The 24,649-nt window shown below is 48.5% G+C and overlaps 1 protein-coding gene across 2 annotated transcripts in view; it reads left to right on the top strand.

Moving 5' to 3' along the window:
* rcbtb2 (regulator of chromosome condensation (RCC1) and BTB (POZ) domain containing protein 2) overlaps nucleotides 1–14,885 on the top strand; it is a 34,448-nt gene extending 19,563 nt beyond the window's left edge. The window contains exons 7-12 of one of the 2 annotated variants that reach the window (XM_031791291.1): nucleotides 677–819; nucleotides 4,600–4,790; nucleotides 6,379–6,505; nucleotides 11,409–11,548; nucleotides 13,415–13,545; nucleotides 14,637–14,885. In XM_031791291.1, coding sequence (XP_031647151.1) covers nucleotides 677–819; nucleotides 4,600–4,790; nucleotides 6,379–6,505; nucleotides 11,409–11,548; nucleotides 13,415–13,545; nucleotides 14,637–14,777 — 873 coding nt within the window. In that variant the 3' untranslated portion in view covers nucleotides 14,778–14,885. Of the gene's footprint in view, nucleotides 1–676; nucleotides 820–4,599; nucleotides 4,791–6,378; nucleotides 6,506–11,408; nucleotides 11,549–13,414; nucleotides 13,546–14,592 lie in introns of both variants that reach the window. The other variant, XM_031791292.1, reaches the window with a different exon arrangement.
* Nucleotides 14,886–24,649: the final 9,764 nt, after the last annotated feature.

Below are 24,649 nucleotides of genomic sequence, written 5' to 3'. Positions count from 1 at the left end.
CACATTATACAGGTGAGGAGTCCACATTATACAGGTGAGGAGTCCACATTATACAGGTGAGGAGTCCACATTATACAGGTGAGGAGTCCACATTATACAGGTGAGGAGTCCACATTATACAGGTGAGGAGTCCACATTATACAGGTGAGGAGTCCACATTATACAGGTGAGGAGTCCACATTATACAGGTGAGGAGTCCACATTATACAGGTGAGGAGTCCACATTATACAGGTGAGGAGTCCACATTATACAGGTGAGGAGTCCACATTATACAGGTGAGGAGTCCACATTATACAGGTGAGGAGTCCACATTATACAGGTGAGGAGTCCACATTATACAAGTGAGGAGTCCACATTATACAGGTGAGGAGTCCACATTATACAGGTGAGGAGTCCACATTATACAGGTGAGGAGTCCACATTATACAGGTGAGGAGTCAACCCAAACCTACTCTGTTAGCTGTGTGTGGGACTGTAGGACTACAACCCCGTCCTGTTGCTATCTGTTGGACTACAACCCCGTCCTGTTGCTATCTGTAGGACTACAACCCTGTCCTGTTGCTATCTGTAGGACCACAGCCCTGTCCTGTTGGTTGTGCTGTGCAGGTAGGAAGATGCAGGGTAATGACACAGGAAGATCTGAATATTAACTTCCTGTTTCTCTGTACCGTGCAGGTTGCTTGTGGCTACGCCCATACGCTGGCGCTGACAGACGAGGGCTTTATTTACGCTTGGGGGGCCAACTCTTATGGCCAGCTGGGGACAGGCAATAAGAGTAACCAGGCTGTCCCTACACTCATCAACACAGACAAGGAGAGGTGAGTTCCTCTGGACCTCCTCCAGGTCCCCAGGGTAGGACATCCTCCAGGGTAGGACATCCTCCAGGGTAGGACCTCCTCCAGGGTAGGACCTCCTCCAGGGTAGGACGGCCTCCAGGGCCCCAGGGTAGGACAGCCTCCAGGGTAGGACAGCCTCCAGGGTAGGACGGCCTCCAGGGCCCCAGGGCAGTACTGCCTCCAGGTTAGGATGGCCTCCAGGGCCCCAGGGTAGGACTGCCTCCAGGTTAGGACCGCCTCCAGGTTAGGACCGCCTCCAGGGTAGAACGGCCTCCAAGGTAGGATCTCCTCCAGGGTAGGACGGCCTCCAGGGTAGGATGGCCCCCAGGGCTCCAGGGTAGGACATTCTCCAGGGTAGGACGGCCTCCAGGGCCCCAGGGTAGGACTGCCTCCAGGTTAGGACCGCCTCCAGGGTAGGACGGCCTCCAAGGTAGGACCTCCTCCAGGGTAGGACGGCCTCCAGGGTAGGATGGCCCCCAGGGCTCCAGGGTAGGACAGCCTCCAGGGTAGGCTAGGGCGATATCTAGAGTTCCATACCTTCATATCGTTCTGATTTCACAGTATTATCCTGGTGTACGTCTGTTCATGGAGCAGTATTATCCTGGTCTGTTCATGGAGCAGTATTATCCTGGTCTGTTCATGGAGCAGTATTATCCTGGTCTGTTCATGGAGCAGTATTATCCTGGTCTGTTCATGGAGCAGTATTATCCTGGTCTGTTCATGGAGCAGTATTATCCTGGTGTACGTCTGTTCATGGAGCAGTATTATCCTGGTCTGTTCATGGAGCAGTATTATCCTGGTGTACGTCTGTTCATGGAGCAGTATTATCCTGGTCTGTTCATGGAGCAGTATTATCCTGGTGTACGTCTGTTCATGGAGCAGTATTATCCTGGTCTGTTCATGGAGCAGTATTATCCTGGTCTGTTCATGGAGCAGTATTATCCTGGTGTACGTCTGTTCATGGAGCAGTATTATCCTGGTGTACGTCTGTTCATGGAGCAGTATTATCCTGGTCTGTTCATGGAGCAGTATTATCCTGGTCTGTTCATGGAGCAGTATTATCCTGGTCTGTTCATGGAGCAGTATTATCCTGGTGTACGTCTGTTCATGGAGCAGTATTATCCTGGTCTGTTCATGGAGCAGTATTATCCTGGTCTGTTCATGGAGCAGTATTATCCTGGTCTGTTCATGGAGCAGTATTATCCTGGTCTGTTCATGGAGCAGTATTATCCTGGTGTACGTCTGTTCATGGAGCAGTATTATCCTGGTCTGTTCATGGAGCAGTATTATCCTGGTCTGTTCATGGAGCAGTATTATCCTGGTGTACGTCTGTTCATGGAGCAGTATTATCCTGGTCTGTTCATGGAGCAGTATTATCCTGGTCTGTTCATGGAGCAGTATTATCCTGGTCTGTTCATGGAGCAGTATTATCCTGGTCTGTTCATGGAGCAGTATTATCCTGGTCTGTTCATGGAGCAGTATTATCCTGGTCTGTTCATGGAGCGGTATTATCCTACTCTTTCAAAATATGTATTTATTCTAAGAAATATAGTGATGTGTTCAGTCAATGGTGCCACCTACCAGTGATATTAGAGGGTAGGACAATGGTGCCACCTACCGGTGATATTAGAGGGTAGGATAATGGTCTACCTACCGGTGATATTAGAGGGTGGGATAATGGTGCCACCTACCAGGTAATCACAGACTACCCTCTGGAGGTAATCACAGACTACCCTCTGGAGATAATCACATCACAGACTACCCTCTGGAGGTAATCACAGACTACCCTCTGGAGGTAATCACAGACTACCCTCTGGAGGTAATCATAGACTACCCTCTGGAGGTAATCATAGACTACCCTCTGGAGGTAATCACAGACAACCCTCTGGAGGTAATCACAGACTACCCTCTGGAGGTAATCACAGACTACCCTCTGGAGATAATCACATCACAGACTACCCTCTGGAGGTAATCACATCACAGACTACCCTCTGGAGGTAATCACATCACAGACTACCCTCTGGAGGTAATCACATCAGACTACCCTCTGGAGGTAATCACATCACAGACGACCCTCTGGAGGTAATCACAGACTACCCTCTGGAGGTAATCACATCACAGACTACCCTCTGGAGGTAATCACATCACAGACTACCCTCTGGAGGTAATCACATCACAGACTACCCTCTGGAGGTAATCACAGACTACCCTCTGGAGGTAATCACATCACAGACGACCCTCTGGAGGTAATCACAGAAAACCCTCTGGAGGTAATCACAGACAACCCTCTGGAGGTAATCACAGACTACCCCCTGGAGGTAATCACATCACAGACGCCCCTCTGGAGGTAATCACATCACAGACGACCCTCTGGAGGTAATCACAGACTACCCTCTGGAGGTAATCATAGACTACCCTCTGGAGGTAATCACAGACGACCCTCTGGAGGTAATCATAGACTACCCTCTGGAGGTAATCATAGACTACCCTCTGGAGGTAATCATAGACTACCCTCTGGAGGTAATCACAGATGACCCTCTGGAGGTAATCACAGACGACCCTCTGGAGGTAATCACATCACAGACGACCCTCTGGAGGTAATCACATCACAGACGACCCTCTTGAGGTAATCACAGACTACCCTCTGGAGGTAATCACATCACAGACGACCCTCTGGAGGTAATCACAGAAAACCCTCTGGAGGTAATCACAGACTACCCTCTGGAGGTAATCACAGACTACCCTCTGGAGGTAATCATAGACTACCCTCTGGAGGTAATCACAGACTACCCTCTGGCGGTAATCATAGACTACCCTCTGGAGGTAGTCACAGACTACCCTCTGGAGGTAGTCACAGACTACCCTCTGGAGGTAACCATAGACTACCCTCTGGAGGTAATCACAGACTACCCTCTGGAGGTAATCACAGACGACCCTCTGGAGGTAATCATAGACTACCCTCTGGAGGTAATCACAGACGACCCTCTGGAGGTAATCTAATCACAGACTACCCTCTGGAGGTAATCACATCACAGACTACCCTCTGGAGGTAATCACAGACGACCCTCTGGAGGTAATCACAGACTACCCTCTGGAGATAATCACAGACTACCCTCTGGAGGGTAGTCTGTGATTAGATTACCTCCAGAGGGTCGTCTGTGATTACCTCACATCACAATTTGTCTTTTGATTATATACACCGGTATTCAAATGTGGTCACAATCAGAATATGGACAAAATCAGGATGAAGGACACTTCACTTCAGTATCTTGGCAAAGATCTTTCCATTGAAAAACCCCTGGAAGGATTGGGGTGACAAGCCCTGGAAGGGTTGGGCTGACAAGCCCTGGAAGGATTGGGGTGACAAGCCCTGGAAGGGTTGGGGTGAAAAAGCCCTGGAAGGGTTGGGGTGAAAAAGCCCTGGAAGGGTTGGGGTGAAAAAGCCCTGGAAGGGTTGGGGTGGGGGTGAAAAAGCCCTGGAAGGGTTGGGGTTGGGGTGCTCATTGGAATTATGAGACTGTTGTTGTGTTCCAGCCTGTATTTATCTTGTCGGTCTCCATTTTTTGTTATAATAATGCTTGTTGATCATCATGTATCTATTGAACTCTAATGCTGCTCAGTGAAATCCTTCACTTGAAGAGGACTGTTTTGTTCCTGCCACAGTCAGGTTGTCCGGCCTGGCGAGGTGTCTAAAAGACTGATGTCTGTCCTGTCTGTCTGTCCTGTCTGTCTGTCCTCCTTGTCTGTCCTGTCACTCTGTAGGATGGTGGAGGTGGCAGCGTGCCACACCAGCCATACGTCTGCAGCTAAGACTCAGAGCGGTCAGGTGCTGATGTGGGGTCAGTGTAGGGGTCAAGCTGTAGCCTGCCCTCACCTCACTCACTTCGCCAGCACTGACGATGTCTTTGCTTGCTTCGCCACACCCGCTGTCACATGGCACCTCCTCACCGTGGGTAAGACTGACACACCTCCTCACCGTGGGTAAGACTGACACACCTCCTCACCGTGGGTAAGACTGACACATCTCCTCACCGTGGGTAAAAGTGACACACCTCCTCACCGTGGGTAAAACTGACACACCTCAACCGTGGGTAAGACTGACACACCTCCTCACCGTGGGTAAGACTGACACATCTCCTCACCGTGGGTAAAACTGACACACCTCAACCGTGGGTAAGACTGACACACCTCCTCACCGTGGGTAAGACTGACACACCTCCTCAACCGTGGGTAAGACTGACACACCTCACCCTGGGTAAGACTGACTCCTCACTGTGGGTAAGACTGACACACCTCCTCACTGTGGGTAAGACTGACACCTCACCGTGGGTTAGACTGACACACCTCACCGTGGGTACACCTCGTCACCGTGGGTACACCTCCTCACCGTGGGTAAGACTGACACACCTCCTCACAGTGGGTAAGACTGACTCCTCACCGTGGGTTAGACTGACACACCTCACCGTGGGTACACCTCACCGTGGGTACACCTCCTCACCGTGGGTAAGACTGACACACCTCCTCACCGTGGGTTAGACTGACACACCTCACCGTGGGTACACCTCCTCACCGTGGGTAAGACTGACACACCTCCTCACCGTGGGTAAGACTGACACATCTCCTCACCGTGGGTAAGACTGACACACCTCCTCACCGTGGGTAAGACTGACACACCTCCTCACCGTGGGTAAGACTGACACACCTCACCGTGGGTAAGACTGACACATCTCCTCACCGTGGGTAAGACTGACACACCTCCTCACCGTGGGTAAGACTGACACACCTCAACCGTGGGTAAAACTGACACACCTCAACCGTGGGTAAAACTGACACACCTCAACCGTGGGTAAAACTGACACACCTCAACCGTGGGTAAGACTGACACACCTCAACCGTGGGTAAGACTGACACACCTCCTCAACCGTGGGTAAAACTGACACACCTCCTCAACCGTGGGTAAAACGGACACATCTCCTCAACCGTGGGTAAAACTGACACATCTCCTCAACCGTGGGTAAGACTGACATCTCCTCACCGTGGGTAAGACTGACACACCTCCTCACCGTGGGTTAGACTGACACATCTCCTCACCGTGGGTAAGACTGACACATCTCCTCAACCGTGGGTAAAACTGACACACCTCAACCGTGGGTAAGACTGACACCTCCTCACCGTGGGTAAGACTGACACACCTCCTCACCGTGGGTTAGACTGACACATCTCCTCACCGTGGGTAAGACTGACACACCTCCTCAACCGTGGGTAAAACTGACACACCTCCTCACCGTGGGTAAGACTGACACACCTCCTCACCGTGGGTAAGACTGACACACCTCCTCACCGTGGGTAAGACTGACACACCTCCTCACCGTGGGTAAGACTGACACACCTCAACAGTGGGTAAAACTGACACTGTACAGGATGTGATGATGGTTACAGACCTGGGATCAGATATTATTTGAAGTATTTCCAATAGATTTGAGTGTTTTCGTTGCTCTGGCCTCTTTTAGAGGACTGATGTTTTTGTTCTGTGTTATTCAGACGGTGATGACTATCTGACGGTGGCCCAGTCTCTGAAGAGGGAGTTTGACAGCCCGGACATCTCAGATCTCAAGTTCCTTGTGGATGGAAAGTGTATCCACGTACACAAAGCCCTCCTAAAGATCAGGTACCTAAAAGGACTTTAGTTTACACAGGCAGGCCAATTCACATCTTCTATACCAATCAGATCAGCTCATTGGACAATAGTTGGGAGGTAGGTGGGGGGGGGGGGAGAGATCAGAATTTGGGCTGCCGGTGTAAAGGGTTCCAAACAGACCCAGGTGGTCTCCTTATGGGCCTTGGTCACACAGAACCACCATTTAATACAATGATAACGTTCATTTCGTTTTTATCCAAACAAATGTTAACCCGAGACATATTTATTCGGTATGTGGTGTGGCGCTGAGGGTTTTTAGTATTTCTACTGAAGTTTTGCTCTGTTCGTTCACTTTTCCTCTGTAAATACATCATTTATTTGAGGTACAACACCACTCTGAAGGTTATTTAGTTCTTTGTACCACTGTGCCCCCCCCCCCCACACACACTATCAACCTGCCTGCTTGCAAAACACAGATCAGCCCGCTGGTCACTGGAGAGCCCCAGAGAGATAGCTGCCGGTCACTGGTAGGGAATACATGTTAGGAACTTTCCTCCTCCTCAGACCTCTCCCCTCCCTTAGTAAAGTCTCTCTCTCTCTCCCCTCCCCTAGTCAAGCCTCTCTCTCTCTCCCCCTCCCCTAGTCAAGCCTCTCTCTCTCTCTCTCTCCCCTCCCTTAGTAAAGTCTCTCTCTCTCTCCCCTCCCCTAGTCAAGCCTCTCTCTCTCTCCCCTCCCCTAGTCAAGCCTCTCTCTCTCTCCCCTCCCCTAGTCAAGCCTCTCTCTCTCTCCCCTCCCCTAGTCAAGCCTCTCTCTCTCTCTCTCCCCTCCCTTAGTAAAGTCTCTCTCTCTCTCCCCTCCCTTAGTCAAGCCTCTCTCCCCTCCCTTAGTAAAGTCTCTCTCTCTCTCCCCTCCCTTAGTCAAGCCTCTCTCTCTCCCCTCCCTTAGTAAAGCCTCTCTCTCTCTCCCCTCCCCTAGTCAAGCCTCTCTCTCTCTCTCTCTCTCTCTCTCTCCCCTCCCCTAGTCAAGCCTCTCTCTCTCTCTCTCCCCTCCCCTAGTCAAGCCTCTCTCTCTCTCTCTCTCCCCTCCCCTAGTCAAGCCTCTCTCTCTCTCTCTCTCTCCTCCCCTAGTCAAGCCTCTCTCTCTCTCTCCCCTCCCCTAGTCAAGCCTCTCTCTCTCCCCTCCCCTAGTCAAGCCTCTCTCTCTCTCCCCTCCCCTAGTCAAGCCTCTCTCTCTCTCCCCTCCCCTAGTCAAGCCTCTCTCTCTCTCCCCTCCCCTAGTCAAGCCTCTCTCTCCTCTCCCCTCCCCTAGTCAAGCCTCTCTCTCTCTCCCGTCTCCCCTAGTCAAGCCTCTCTCTCTCTCCCGTCTCCCCTAGTCAAGCCTCTCTCTCTCTCCCCTCCCCTAGTCAAGCCTCTCTCTCTCTCCCCTCCCCTAGTCAAGCCTCTCTCTCTCTCCCCTCCCTTAGTAAAGCCTCTCTCTCTCTCCCCTCCCTTAGTAAAGCCTCTCTCTCTCTCCCCTCCCTTAGTAAAGCCTCTCTCTCTCTCCCCTCCCTTAGTAAAGCCTCTCTCTCTCTCCCCTAGTCAAGCCTCTCTCCCCTCCCCTAGTCAAGCCTCTCTCTCTCTCCCGTCTCCCTTAGTAAAGTCTCTCTCTCCCGTCTCCCACACACACAGCCACATGTTGTACACACAGCCACATGTTGTACACACAGCCACATGTTGTACACACAGCCCCATGTTGTACACACAGCCACATGTTGTACACACAGCCACATGTTGTACACACAGCCACATGTTGTACACACAGCCACATGTTGTACACACAGCCACATGTTGTACACACAGCCCCATGTTGTACACACAGCCCCATGTTGTACACACAGCCACATGTTGTACACACAGCCCCATGTTGTACACACAGCCCCATGTTGTACACACAGCCCCATGTTGTACACACAGCCCCATGTTGTACACACAGCCCCATGTTGTACACACAGCCACATGTTGTACACACAGCCACATGTTGTACACACAGCCACATGTTGTACACACAGCCACATGTTGTACACACAGCCACATGTTGTACACACAGCCACATGTTGTACACACAGCCACATGTTGTACACACAGCCACATGTTGTACACACAGCCACATGTTGTACACACAGCCACATGTTGTACACACAGCCACATGTTGTACACACAGCCACATGTTGCCACAGGTTCAGAGTTTGTTTTTACATACCACCCCACTCCCCCACAAACAGCTACAAACATTTCTGTGAACAATGTGTTGAAATGACATGGTGATTTCCAGTAGTTGCCTTCCTTGTCTCATCCCAAGTCTGCTATGTTTGTTACCACTGCGTTGTATGAAACTATGATTCGGTCTCGGTGTGTCTGTCCTTCCTGTTGACGCTATGAGGAAGGACAAAGCTATTGTTTCTCCTCTGGTTCTTTTTTTATAAACTCGCACGCAACATCCTCATGCCTTAAACGCTATCGTTTTCGATTTGCCAAATCAGAGGTAAAGAAAATGTATTTATTTTTACATCTCGAAATGTGTTTGTTTGAAACACAGAGTTTACAAAACATTAAGTACACCTGCTGTTCCTTCCCCCTGACATAGATTGACCAGGTGAAAGCTACGATCCCTTATTGAATGTCGCTCAGTGTAGATGAAGGAAAGGACAGGAGGATTGGACTCCATTTGAGACATGGATTGTGTATGTGTGCCTTTCAGAGGGTGAATGGGCAAGACATTGATGTGTCATTTGAACGGGGAAGTGGTAGTAGGTGCCGGAGGCAGGTGTTCCTAATGTTTGGTGTACTCCGTGTAGAAACTAGATGCATATTTACAAAAGTATATGGACACCTCTTCAAATTAGTAGATTCGGGCTATTTTAGCCACACACCAGTTGCTAGCAGGCGTTAAAAATCGAGCACACAGCATTGCAATCTCCATAGACAAACATTGGAAGTAGAATGGCCCGTACTGAAGAACTCAGTGACTTTCAACGTGGCACTGTTATAGGGATGCCATCTTTCCAACAAGTCAGTTTGTAATATTCTTGCTCTGCTAGAGCTTCCCCGGTCAACTGTAAGTGCTGTTATTTTGAAGTGGAAACGTCTAGGAGCAACAACGGCTCAGCCGTGGAGTGGTAGGCCACACAAGCTCACAGAACGGGAGCGGCGAGTGATGAGGCGCATAGCGCGTAAAACAATTATCTTTCCTCGGTTGCAACACTCACTACCGAGTTCCAAACTGCCTCTGGAAGCAATGTCAGCACAATAACTGTTTGTTCGGGAGCTTCATGAAATGGGTTTCCGTGGCCGAGCAGCCGCACACAAGCCTAAGATCACCATGCGCAATGCCAAGCGTCGGCTGGAGTGGTGTAAAGCTTGCCGCCATTGGACTCTGGAGCAGTGGAAACGTTTCTCTGGTGATGAATCAGCCTTCAGCATCTGGCTGTCTGACTGACAAATCTGGGGTTTGGTGGATGCCAGGAGAACACTATTTGCCCCAATGGATAGTGCCAACTGTAAAGTTTGGTGGATGAGGAATAATGGTCTGGGGCTGTTTTTCATGATTCGGGCCCCTTAGTTCCAGTGAAGGGAAATCTTAACACTACAGCATACAATGACATTCTAGATGATTCTGTGCTTCAAACTTTGTGGCAACAGTTTGGGGAAGGCCCTTCCCTGTTTCAGCATGACAATGCCCCTGTGCACAAAGCAAGGTCCATACAGAAATGGTTTGTTGAGTTCAGTGTGGAAGAACTTGACTGGCCTGCGCAGAGCCCTGACCTCAACCCCATCGGACACCTTTGGGATGAATTGGAACGCTGACTGCGAGCCAGGCCTTATCGCCCAACATCAGTGTTCCCGACCTCACTAATGCTCTTGTGGCTGAATGGAAGCAAGTCCCCACAGCAATGTTCCAACATCTAGTGGAAAGCCTTCCCAGAAGAGTGGAGGCTGTTATAGCAGCAATGTTCCAACATCTAGTGGAAAGCCTTCCCAGAAGAATGGAGGCTGTTATAGCAGCAATGTTCCAACATCTAGTGGAAAGCCTTCCCAGAAGAGTGGAGGCTGTTATAGCACCAATGTTCCAACATCTAGTGGAAAGCCTTCCCAGAAGAGTGGAGGCTGTTATAGCAGCAATGTTCCAACATCTAGTGGAAAGCCTTCCCAGAAGAGTGGAGGCTGTTATAGCACCAATGTTCCAACATCTAGTGGAAAGCCTTCCCAGAAGAGTGGAGGCTGTTATAGCAGCAATGTTCCAACATCTAGTGGAAAGCCTTCCCAGAAGAGTGGAGGCTGTTATAGCACCAATGTTCCAACATCTAGTGGAAAGCCTTCCCAGAAGAGTGGAGGCTGTTATAGCAGCAATGTTCCAACATCTAGTGGAAAGCCTTCCCAGAAGAGTGGAGGCTGTTATAGCAGCAATGTTCCAACATCTAGTGGAAAGCCTTCCCAGAAGAGTGGAGGCTGTTATAGCAGCAATGTTCCAACATCTAGTGGAAAGCCTTCCCAGAAGAGTGGAGGCTGTTATAGCAGCAATGTTCCAACATCTAGTGGAAAGCCTTCCCAGGACCACCTCCATATTAATGCCCATGATTTTGGAATGAGATGTTCGATGAGCAGGTGTCCACATACTTTTGGTCATGTAGTGCATCTAATATGCAGCTAGCTAAGCTCAGAGATCAAAATGAGCTGAATTCAAACTTCACATCAGGGCACATATTTTCCATGGTGACTGGTCTGTTGTCACCCTCCACGGTGACTGATCGCCACGGTGACTGATCACCACGGTGACTGATCGCCATGGTGACTGATCTCCACGGTGACTGATCTGTCGCCACCCTCCACGGTGACTGATCTCCACGGTGACTGATCTCCACGGAGACTGATCGGTTGTCATCTTTCCATGTTTTCAGGTGTGAACATTTCCGTGTGTTGCTGAACGAGACAGACGAGGAGTCTATTGAGATTCACCAGTTCTCTTACCTGGTCTACAGGGCCTTCCTCGAATACCTTTACACAGACACCATCAACCTGCCTCCGGAGGACGCCATAGGTTCATATATTTATTTAACCTTTTATTTAACGAGGCAAATCAGTTAAGAACAAATTCTTATTTTCAATGACGGCCTAGGAACAGTGGGTTAACACTACACTACACTCTAACCACTAGGCTACCCTGCCACCTCTACACTCTAACCACTAGGCTACCCTGACGCCTCTACACTCTAACCACTAGACTACCTGCCTCCTCTACACTCTAACCACTAGGCTACCCTGCCACCTCTACATTCTAACCACTAGGCTACCCTGACGCCTCTACACTCTAACCACTAGGCTACCCTGCCACCTCTACACTCTAACCACTAGGCTACCGTGCCACCTCTACATTCTAACCACTAGGCTACCCTGACGCCTCTACACTCTAACCACTAGGCTACCCTGCCTCCTCTACACTCTAACCACTAGGCTACCCTGCCACCTCTACACTCTAACCACTAGGCTACCCTGCCGCCTCTACACTCTAACCACTAGTCTACCCTGCCACCTCTACACTCTAACCACTAGGCTACCCTGCCACCTCCACACTCTAACCACTAGGCTACCCTGACGCCTCTACACTCTAACCACTAGTCTACCCTGCCACCTCTACACTCTAACCACTAGGCTACCCTGACGCCTCTACACTCTAACCACTAGGCTACCCTGCCTCCTCTACACTCTAACCACTAGGCTACCCTGCCGCCTCTACACTTTATCCACTAGGCTACCCTGCCGCCTCTACACTCTAACCACTAGGCTACCCTGCTGCCTCTACACTCTAACCACTAGGCTACCCTGATGCCTCTACACTCTAACCACTAGTCTACCCAGCTGCCTCTACACTCTAACCACTAGGCTACCCTGCCGCCTCTACACTCTAACCACTAGGCTACCCTGCCACCTCCACACTCTAACCACTAGGCTACCCTGCCGCCTCTACACTCTAACCACTAGGCTACCCTGCCACCTCTACACTCTAACCACTAGGCTACCCTGCCACCTCTACACTCTAACCACTAGGCTACCCTGCCGCCTCTACACTCTAACCACTAGGCTACCCTGCCACCTCTACACTCTAACCACTAGGCTACCCTGCCGCCTCTACACTCTAACCACTAGGCTACCCTGCCGCCTCTACACTCTAACCACTAGGCTACCCTGCCGCCTCTACACTCTAACCACTAGGCTACCCTGCCGCCTCTACACTCTAACCACTAGGCTACCCAGCCGCCTCTACACTCTAACCACTAGGCTACCCTGCCACCTCTACACTCTAACCACTAGGCTACCCTGCCACCTCTACACTCTAACCACTAGGCTACCCTGCCACCTCTACACTCTAACCACTAGGCTACCCTGCCGCCTCTACACTCTAACCACTAGGCTACACTGCCGCCTCTACACTCTAACCACTAGGCTACCCTGATGCCTCTACACTCTAACCACTAGGCTACCCTGATGCCTCTACACTCTAACCACTAGGCTACCCTGATGCCTCTACACTCTAACCACTAGGCTACCCTGCCACCTCTACACTCTAACCAATAGGCTACCCTGCCACCTCTACACTCTAACCACTAGGCTACCCTGCCACCTCTACACTCTAACCACTAGGCTACCCTGATGCCTCTACACTCTTACCACTAGGCTACCCTGCCGCCTCTACACTCTAACCACTAGGCTACCCTGATGCCTCTACACTCTTACCACTAGGCTACCCTGCCGCCTCTACACTCTAACCACTAGGCTACCCTTTATAGAAAGTATTGTAAATGCACTAGAATTCCACCGTTAACCTGGACTCAGAAGAAGATCACTATAAAATGACTGGGGCACCATTTGGGCCGTATTCCATGTATCTCTCCTGTGTGTACCGTAGGTCTCCTGGACTTAGCTACGTTCTACCGTGAGACGCGTCTGAAGAGACTGTGTCAGGAGACCATCAAGAGAGGCATCTCTGAGGAAAACGCGATTACACTGCTCTCTGCTGCCGTCAAGTACGAGGCCAGGGTAAGAGGCGTTACACGTTCTGTTGTCCTCCCGTAGACCCTGAACACTGACCAGCCAGCCCACAGACCCTCTCTGTTGTACTCCCGTAGACCTGAACACTGACCAGCCAGCCCACAGACCCTCTCTGTTGTCCTCCCATAGACCCTGAACACTGACCAGCCAGCCCAGACCCTCTCTGTTGTCCTCCCATAGACCCTGAACACTGACCAGCCAGCCCAGACCCTCTCTGTTGTACTCCCGTAGACCTGAACACTGACCAGCCAGCCCAGACCCTCTCTGTTGTCCTCCCATAGACCCTGAACACTGACCAGCCAGCCCAGACCCTCTCTGTTGTACTCCCGTAGACCTGAACACTGACCAGCCAGCCCACAGACCCTCTCTGTTGTCCTCCCATAGACCCTGAACACTGACCAGCCAGCCCAGACCCTCTCTGTTGTCCTCCCATAGACCCTGAACACTGACCAGCCAGCCCAGACCCTCTCTGTTGTCCTCCCATAGACCCTGAACACTGACCAGCCAGCCCAGACCCTCTCTGTTGTACTCCCGTAGACCTGAACACTGACCAGCCAGCCCAGACCCTCTCTGTTGTCCTCCCATAGACCCTGAACACTGACCAGCCAGCCCAGACCCTCTCTGTTGTCCTCCCATAGACCCTGAACACTGACCAGCCAGCCCAGACCCTCTCTGTTGTACTCCCGTAGACCTGAACACTGACCAGCCAGCCCAGACCCTCTCTGTTGTCCTCCCATAGACCCTGAACACTGACCAGCCAGCCCAGACCCTCTCTGTTGTCCTCCCATAGACCCTGAACACTGACCAGCCAGCCCAGACCCTCTCTGTCCTGTCTGTTGTACTAGTTGTTACATCTACCAGTCACTGCCCTCTGTGTTGTTCTAGTTGTGTTGTTCTCGTTGTGTTGTTCTCGTTGTGTTGTTCTCGTTGTACCAGTAGTTCCTCTACCAGTCACTGCCCTCTGTGATGTTCTCGTTGTACCAGTAGTTCCTCTACCAGTCACTGCCCTCTGTGTTGTACTCCTCCTGTCCCCAGCGCTGACCACTGACCAGCCATCCATCTCCCTGTTCCTCCTACAGGACCTGGAAGAGTTCTGCTTCAAGTTCTGTGTCAACCACCTGACAGCCGTTACCCAGACGCAGGCCTTCGCCGATATGGACCACGAGCTGCTGAAGGCCTTCATCAGTAAAGCTAGCCGATATGGGGCCTTCAAAAACTGACTGGTCGACAGCCCACTAGCTAAGACTCTGGGTTAAGAGACTGGGGAATGGGTGAGGGGGATGGGGGAGTGGGATGGAGGAGCAGGAAGGGGAATGGGGGGATGGGAGAGGGGGGCGGGGGGGGGGGGGGGGCAGGAAGGAGAATGGGGATGGAAGAGAGGGATGAAGGCAGATGGATGTCTATCTGAGAGAGAGGGGACAGAGCTGTCTCAACTCTGAGAGAGAGGGGACAGAGCTGTCTCAACCCTGGGAGAGAGGGGACAGAGCTGTCTCAACCCTGGGAGAGAGGGGACAGATGTCTCAACTCTGGGAGAGAGGGGACAGATGTGTCAACCCTGGGAGAGAGGGGACAGATGTCTCAACCCTGGGAGAGAGGGGACAGATGTCTCAACCCTGGGAGAGAGGGGACAAATGTCTCAACCCTGGGAGAGAGGGGACAGAGATGTCTCAACCCTGGGAGAGAGGTGACAGAGATGTCTCAACCCTGGGAGAGAGGTGACAGAGATGTCTCAACCCTGGGAGAGAGGGGACAGATGTCTCAATCCTGGGAGAGAGGGGACAGATGTCTCAATCCTGGGAGAGAGGGGACAGATGTCTCAACCCTGGGAGAGAGGGGACAGATGTCTCAACCCTGGGAGAGAGGGGACAGATGTCTCAACCCTGGGAGAGAGGGGACAGATGTCTCAACCCCTGGGAGAGAGGGGACAGATGTCTCAACCCTGGGAGAGAGGGGACAGATGTCTCAACCCTGGGAGAGAGGGGACAGATGTCTCAACCCTGGGAGAGAGGGGACAGATGTCTCAACCCTGGGAGAGAGGGGACAGATGTCTCAACCCTGGGAGAGAGGGGACAGATGTCTCAACCCTGGGAGAGAGGGGACAGATGTCTCAACTCTTGAGAGAGAGGGGACAGATGTCTCAACCCTGGGAGAGAGGGGACAGATGTCTCAACCCTGGGAGAGAGGGGACAAATGTCTCAACCCTGGGAGAGAGGGGACAGAGATGTCTCAACCCTGGGAGAGAGGTGACAGAGATGTCTCAACCCTGGGAGAGAGGTGACAGAGATGTCTCAACCCTGGGAGAGAGGGGACAGATGTCTCAATCCTGGGAGAGAGGGGACAGATGTCTCAATCCTGGGAGAGAGGGGACAGATGTCTCAACCCTGGGAGAGAGGGGACAGATGTCTCAACCCTGGGAGAGAGGGGACAGATGTCTCAACCCTGGGAGAGAGGGGACAGATGTCTCAACCCTGGGAGAGAGGGGACAGATGTCTCAACCCTGGGAGAGAGGGGACAGATGTCTCAACCCTGGGAGAGAGGGGACAGATGTCTCAACCCTGGGAGAGAGGGGACAGATGTCTCAACTCTTGAGAGAGAGGGGACAGATGTCTCAACCCTGGGAGAGAGGGGACAGATGTCTCAACCCTGGGAGAGAGGGGACAGATGTCTCAACCCTGGGAGGGAGGTGACAGAGATGTCTCAACCCTGGGAGAGAGGGGACAGAGATGTCTCAACCCTGGGAGAGAGGGGACAGAGATGTCTCAACCCTGGGAGAGAGGGGACAGAGATGTCTCAACCCTGGGAGGGAGGTGACAGAGATGTCTCAACCCTGGGAGAGAGGTGACAGAGATGTCTCAACCCTGGGAGAGAGGGATCAGAGCGTGATCAGAGCGTGATCAGGATCCATAGGGGGAACACTGTGTTGGGGATAGGTTGTCATTTGGTAAGCAGACATGGTAGAAAAACAGCATCATATTGGCGCCTTGCAGATAAGGTATATTTAGGTAGTTTTAGGGGCCTCTATTCAAGCTTTACAGATTGAGTGATACAAATGTCAATGTCATTTCCGATAGAGCGAAGTGAGCAGCGTTTACCGTGAATGGAGTGTCCGTTATAACGCAGAAACATTCCCTTTTTAAATTTGAATCATGACGTAAGGCTGATCTTCTGTGATATGGTTTGAATGGAGCCCCGGGTTGTATTGGTGGAACTCACCCTCTCTCTTCACAGGTGGGCTTTAATGTCAGTGACGTGGCAGTACTGCCTAGTCCAAGTGCAAATGACAACTGAATGTGGTTCCTTCAACTTGGATCTATTAAGAGAGTCCTATAGGCCTGTTTATACAGGAACAATATGATCAAATGCTTTGTCATCGAGAAGCCAATGATGTTTTAATAAATCTGAAGCTGTCATTCTTTGGTTCTGTTTAGCTACTGGGTCTATTTGGGGATGTACAACCCCCCCCCCCCCCCCCCCCCGGCCATTTTGGAGATGTACAACCCCCCCCCCCCCCCCGGCCATTTTGGAGATGTACAACCCCCCCCCCGGCCATTTTGGAGATGTACAACCCCCCCCCCCCCCGGCCATTTTGGAGATGTACAACCCCCCCCCCCCCCCCAGCCATTTTGGAGATGTACAACCCCCCCCCCCCCCCCCGGCCATTTTGGAGATGTACAACCCCCCCCCCCCCCCCCCGGCCATTTTGGGGATGTACAACCCCCCCCCCCCCCCCCCGGCCATTTTGGAGATGTACAACCCCCCCCCGGCCATTTTTGGAGATGTACAACCCCCCCCCGGCCATTTTGGAGATGTACAAGCCCCCCCCCCCCCCCCCCCGGCCATTTTTGGAGATGTACAACCCCCCCCCCCCCGGCCATTTTGGAGATGTACAACCCCCCTACCCCCAGCCATTTGGGGATGTACAACCCCCCCACCCCCCCAGCCATTTGGGGATGTACAACCCCTGGCCAGAAGTAGTGGACTACATAGGTAATAGGGAGCCATTTGGGGTGCAGAATGTGCCGTCTGGTGTCAGTGCTACCCATTCTAACTTGTCCATAATACTGAAGAACCTTTGTACACCGAGGTGTGATGCCTGCTGTGAACCAGAGGGGGGCGTTGTTTCATTCTTCCATACTTCCATTTTGACAGAAAGCTTCTGGGCCTCGTTTATAAAACGGACTTCCGATCAATTTTGATCTTAAGTATAACTTACCCAGAAAACCACGTATAAGTAGTTATTTATTTAAAAAAAAAACTTAGTCTGACACGGAAATGATCGTATCTCTACTCAGAGTCTAGACTTCCCCTTGCAGTTTAAGATCAGACCATTTTATTTTTCACATCAGCCACAGTTCTGTCTTGCTGTCCCGCCTCGTTCACTGCAGCGGTGACACACTCCCAAAGATACCCGTTTTGGGCTTTTGTTTGACAACCCACTATTTAGTCCCACCGAATAATACGCGTTGCCTGTCTTCAATCTCCTACCATCGCCGTGATCTCGTCTTTCGGACCGTGGCTATTCCTGTCTAAACCCTCGTTTGTGCGATCATTCTATAAGGGGAAATCGCTGCTTTGTAAGGCACATTTCAGGTGTCGTTAATTAGAGATTTAAATAGACGACAGGTGCCGTAAGTTACAAATGGGCCTCTTAGAAGCTGCCTAAGCAAGGTTTTTCATGCTCAGTGTGCTTCATGCTTGAAACGTAAGCACACCGTTGGAAATTATTTTACGACCAAGTATAAATCTTAACATTTAGTTATAAATGAGGTCTCCTGGTCCTTGTGGGGATAATGGGGACATTTTATTGTTTTCATGTTTTCCGCTTTTTCCATGACATTTGCAGGTATTTAAAAAAGAAAAACAGTTGACTTATTTTCCGGTCTTTACTTTGTAGTTTCCAAATGACTTGCCAATTTCCTGCTTAAACGGGTTATAAGAAAACCATTTTAGTCCATTAGCTTGGAGAAAACATTGGGGAAATAACTTGTGATTTCTGAAATGATAAGGATGCCCACAAGTCTCTCCCAAGTCGCACGTATAAGCACTTGTAAATCCTATTGATGGTATCAAACACAACTTCTGAACTATGGGCTTAAGTCTCACCACCGATGCTGTCATACAACACAGGAACCGATAAACAATCGGCATTTCACTCTCCTCACACCAATGACGCTCTACAATTTATATTCTGTTTTTGCTGTCATCAATGATTTGTCTATGAAGGTGTGGAAATGGTTTTTTATTTTTTAAAGATTCTCCACACTGACTTAGAATGTGATGTACATCTCAATGAGGCCTTGGGCAAACTGAATGGTCAAAGAGTTCATAAAAATGGTTTGAATAAAGTAACAAATGCTAAGCTGCTCCAACTAAACTAGAAACGGAGAGAAAAGACTTACAACCTTTATTCCTCTCTCGTTCCGACGGTTTGTTTTGGGCAGGATGTGATGTGCTGCCGTAGGATTGGTCAAATAGTTGTGCACTCTCTAGGGAATAGGGTGCCATTTGGGACACAGACCAGAAGGTACTTCCTGGGTGATTAGCCTTCTGACCACTCTCATGGTTACTCCCAAAACAAATAATACCAAAGTATTGAGGGTACGACACCAGTACTTAGGTACCTATCTTCAATTAACACAACAGGCATGCTCAAATCTCCCCCCCCCCCCCCCATACACAGATCTGGCATGTATAGGATCTGGTTTCAGAGCTCACACATGTACAGTACACACACACATTCATGCTACATACACATCACAACTGTTGCTACCAGACTCTTATTATGATTACTAATACTGCAACATTTAAACACTTACCCCTCAATCCCCCCTTTCCCTGATACAGGTGTAAATATTGGGACTATAAACTGTGCCTTCCTGTATTATACTAATGAGAACATGTTTATTCTATTCTACTGAGACATTTACTTTATGTTCCTATTGTTATACTTTATTCATTCTTATTTGTTGTTGCGTTGTAGAGAGAGAACCTACACGCAACCATTTCATTGGACGGTGTATACCATGTGTATCCTGTACATACTACTAATAAAACTGGAAACTTGGCCACAAATATAGACTGTTCTCATTCACTAGTTAAGCCTGTACTCCGAGACAGAATACAGTATGGAATTGTATTGAATAGTTTGGGGTAGGCCTCGTCTCCGAGGTTGGTTACAGTGAAGTGGTTTATTGTATGAGTGATCCCATAGGTTAATCAGCGGTGGAATTGCCTTCATGCTCATTGGCTGAAGTTAATAGGCGAATGACATTCCGCATGCTTGCTAATAGTAAACATGGACACACCCATATCAATACCTGCTCTACTGATCAGGTAACATCATAATCAATACCTGCTCTACTGATCAGGTAACATTATAATCAATACCCGCTCTACTGATCAGGTAACATTATAATCAATACCTGCTCTACTGATCAGGTAACATTATAATCAATACCTGCTCTACTGATCAGGTAACATTATAATCAATACCTGCTCTACTGATGAGGTAACATTATAATCAATACCTGCTCTACTGATGAGGTAACATTATAATCAATACCCGCTCTACCCGCTCTACTGGGGCGGCAGCGTAGCCTAGTGGTTAGAGCGTTGGACTAGTAACCGGAAGGTTGCAAGTTCAAACCCCCGAGCTGACAAGGTACAAATCTGTCGTTCTGCCCCTGAACAGGCAGTTAACCCACTGTTCCTAGGCCGTCATTGTAAATAAGAATTTGTTCTTAACTGACTTGCCTGGTTAAATAAAGGTCAAATAAATAATAATAATAATCAATACCTGCTCTACTGATCAGGTAACATAATAATCAATACCTGCTCTACTGATGAGGTAACATTATAATCAATACCTGCTCTACTGATGAGGTAACATTATAATCAATACCTGCTCTACTGATGAGGTAACATTATAATCAATACCTGCTCTACTGATGAGGTAACATTATAATCAATACCTGCTCTACTGATGAGGTAACATTATAATCAATACCTGCTCTACTGATCAGGTAACATAATAATCAATACCTGCTCTACTGACCAGGTAACATTATAATCAATACATGCTATACTGATGAGGTAACATAATCAATACCTGCTCTACTGATCAGGTAACATTGTAATCAATACCTGCTATACTGATGAGGTAACATAATAATCAATACCTGCTCTACTGATGAGGTAACATTATAATCAATACCTGCTCTACTGATGAGGTAACATTATAATCAATACCTGCTCTACTGATGAGGTAACATTATAATCAATACCTGCTCTACTGATCAGGTAACATAATAATCAATACCTGCTCTACTGACCAGGTAACATTATAATCAATACATGCTATACTGATGAGGTAACATAATCAATACCTGCTCTACTGATCAGGTAACATTATAATCAATACCTGCTCTACTGATCAGGTAACATAATCAATACCTGCTCTACTGATCAGGTAACATTATAATCAATACCTGCTCTACTGATGAGGTAACATTATAATCAATACCTGCTCTACTGATGAGGTAACATTATAATCAATACCTGCTCTACTGATCAGGTAACATAATAATCAATACCTGCTCTACTGACCAGGTAACATTATAATCAATACATGCTATACTGATGAGGTAACATAATCAATACCTGCTCTACTGACCAGGTAGACCCCCGAGCTGACAAGGTACAAATCTGTCGTTCTGCCCCTGAACAGGCAGTTAACCCACTGTTCCCAGGCCGTCATTGAAAATAAGAATGTGTTCTTAACTGACTTGCCTGGTTAAATAAAGGTCAAATAAATAATAATAATAATCAATACCTGCTCTACTGATCAGGTAACATAATCAATACCTGCTCCACTGATCAGGTAACATTATAATCAATACCTGCTCTACTGATCAGGTAACATTATAATCAATACCCGCTCTACTGATCAGGTAACATAATCAATACCCACTCTACTGATCAGGTAACATAATCAATACCCGCTCTACTGATCAGGTAACATAATCAATACCCACTCTACTGATCAGGTAACATAATCAATACCTGCTATACTGATGAGGTAACATAATAATCAATACCTGCTATACTGATGAGGTAACAATCAATACTATATCAATACCTGCTATACTGATGAGGTAACATAATCAATACCTGCTATACTGATGAGGTAACATAATAATCAATACCTGCTATACTGATGAGGTAACAATCAATACTATATCAATACCTGCTATACTGATGAGGTAACATAATCAATACCTGCTATACTGATGAGGTAACATAATAATCAATACCTGCTATACTGACGAGGTAACAATCAATACTATATCAATACCTGCTATACTGATGAGATTTAGATGCCAAGGCAGGGCCAGATCACTCTGCTCCAAGACTCAGAGATGTAGATACCAAGGCAGGGCCAACTCACTCTGCTCCAAGACTCAGAGATTTAGATACCAAGGCAGGGCCAACTCACTCTGCTCCAAGACTCGGAGATTTAGATACCAAGGCAGGGCCAACTCACTCTGCTCCAAGACTCAGAGATGTAGATACCAAGGCAGGGCCAGCTCACTCTGCTCCAAGACTCAGAGATTTAGTCTTTAACTCCTTGCCCTGCTCCAGAGCACCACTGTAGTAATTGTATAGCTACCTAGCATGCTGCCTGTATATTCCTGACCGAATGTCAGAATAGTAACCAAATCAAATCCAATCTTGTGTTGTGTTGAATGAGAGGCTGAAACGAGCAGTTGAGCCTCCACCACATGCATCCACTCTAGTTTGACTAGCAAATAACTAACTAATCAGACCAGATCTATGGACAGGAAACAGGAAACCAGGGGATGAGGTAGAAAGAGGAGATATCTAATGCTCTGTGCCCCCTTTTAGCCTGGCTGGATTATGTACGTAGAGAGAGAAGAACATTTAGGATTAACAGGGATTATCTCTGGGTCAACTAGTGGTGTTTCTAGCTTTTTATTTCTGATTGTTATTAACTCAATGTATGATTAATAATAGATTATAAACTTGGGTAATAGATAATTAACTCTGGTAATTTTGTCTAATAGATTGTGAATAATATATTGTTAACACAGACAATGTTTCTGATAGATTATTAACACAGACAATATTTCTGATATATTATTAACACAGACAATGGTGTCTGTAAAATCACCGGCATGATTGTAAGGTCAGTTTGGGTTTGCGCTCATCCACAAAAATGGAGCATGATGACGATTACCCATCACATGTACAACAATGCCCTCTTTTTCCCTCCTCCCTATTGGAAACTAAGCGTATTGCCCGTTTTAAAAAGCGGGACATTTAAATTATCAAAGACATGAGGAAGAAAGAGACAGTTTGGTGACGTGTCATGTGATCTCTAATACCAGCAGAGGGTGAAAGAAAGGCACTTCTTTTCCCCCCTAATATAGTGCAGGACTTTTCCCCCTAATATAGTGCACTACTTTTCCCCCTAATATAGTGCAGGACTTTTCCCCCTAATATAGTGCAGGACTTTCCCCCCTAATATAGTGCAGGACTTTTCCCCCTAATATAGTGCAGGACTTTTCCCCCCTAATATAGTGCAGGACTTTTCCCCCTAATATAGTGCAGGACTTTTCCCCCCTAATATAGTGCAGGACTTTTCCTCCCTAATATAGTGCAGGACTTTTCCCCCCTAATATAGTGCAGGACTTTTCCCCCTAATATAGTGTAGGACTTTTCCCCCTAATATAGTGCAGGACTTTTCCCCCTAATATAGTGCAGGACTTTTCCCCCTAATATAGTGCACTACTCCCCCCCCCCCCCCCTAATATAGTGCACTACTTTTTCCCCCTAATATAGTGCAGGACTTTTCCCCCCTAATTTAGTGCACTACTTTTTCTCCCTAATATAGTGCAGGACTTTTACCCCTAATATAGTGCAGGACTTTCCCCCTAATATAGTGCAGGACTTTTACCCCTAATATAGTGCAGGACTTTCCCCCTAATATAGTGCAGGACTTTCCCCCTAATATAGTGCACTACTTTTTCCCCCTAATATAGTGCAGGACTTTTCCCCCCTAATATAGTGCAGGACTTTTACCCCTAATATAGTGCAGGACTTTCCCCCTAATATAGTGCAGGACTTTCCCCCTAATATAGTGCAGGACTTTTCCCCCCTAATTTAGTGCACTACTTTTTCCCCCTAATATAGTGCAGGACTTTTCCCCGCCAAATATAGTGCACTACTTTTTCTCCCTTATATAGTGCACTACTTTTTCCCCTCTAATATAGTGCACTACATAGGGATTATGGTCCCATTTGTGCCTCACACTCTGTTTCCTGCAGCTGTCACAGTATTCTGTTACTTCCTGTCTGTAATGGAGACGTGTCAGAAGAGCCCACACATATATTATCAGAACTTAAACATGTAACAAGTTTAAATAACACACATCTTATAACAACGTCTCTGCATCCCTCCCCTCCTCAAGGAGGAAGGAAATAGCTTTACACTAACGGGAAATTAGTTCATACTTTAATACTAAACAAATAGCTAAGTTTATGCCCGACATCATGCGAATACAATTGCACAAGTCGTTTTAAAATGAGGACGGGAAATCGAATGGATTTCAACCTTTTTTTATTGAACAAGGCAAGTCGGTAAAGAACCAATTCTTATTTACAACGACGCTGGGCCAATTGTGCACCGCCCTATAGGACTCCCGATCACGGTCGGTTGTGATACAGCCCGGGATCGAATCCCGGGTCTGTAGTGACACCTCTTGCACTGTGATGCAGTGCTTTGGACCGCTGAGCCACACAGGATCCATTTTAGGGAAGAATGTGTAGAGAGGAGATAGAATGACAGAGCAGTAGTAGCTTTTAAATTCCACACATTCTCAGTGTTCGTTCTTCTTTCTAAATTACACACTATGCCCTAGTGGACTACTTTTGACCAGGGCCCATAGGGAATAGGGTACGATTTGGGACACTCCCAGTGTGCTGCCTGGCAGTACCAGTGGACAGAGTAACACCTGTATATTCGGTCTCTGTTAATATAAACCTAACCCAACATCCTGACCTAGACAGAAGAT

The sequence above is a fragment of the Oncorhynchus kisutch genome, linkage group LG15, assembly GCF_002021735.2.
Source record: "Oncorhynchus kisutch isolate 150728-3 linkage group LG15, Okis_V2, whole genome shotgun sequence".
NCBI classification, from domain to species: domain Eukaryota; kingdom Metazoa; phylum Chordata; class Actinopteri; order Salmoniformes; family Salmonidae; genus Oncorhynchus; species Oncorhynchus kisutch.
Note: the sequence above shows the minus strand (reverse complement) of the source record. Positions and strands in the feature narration are given on the sequence as shown.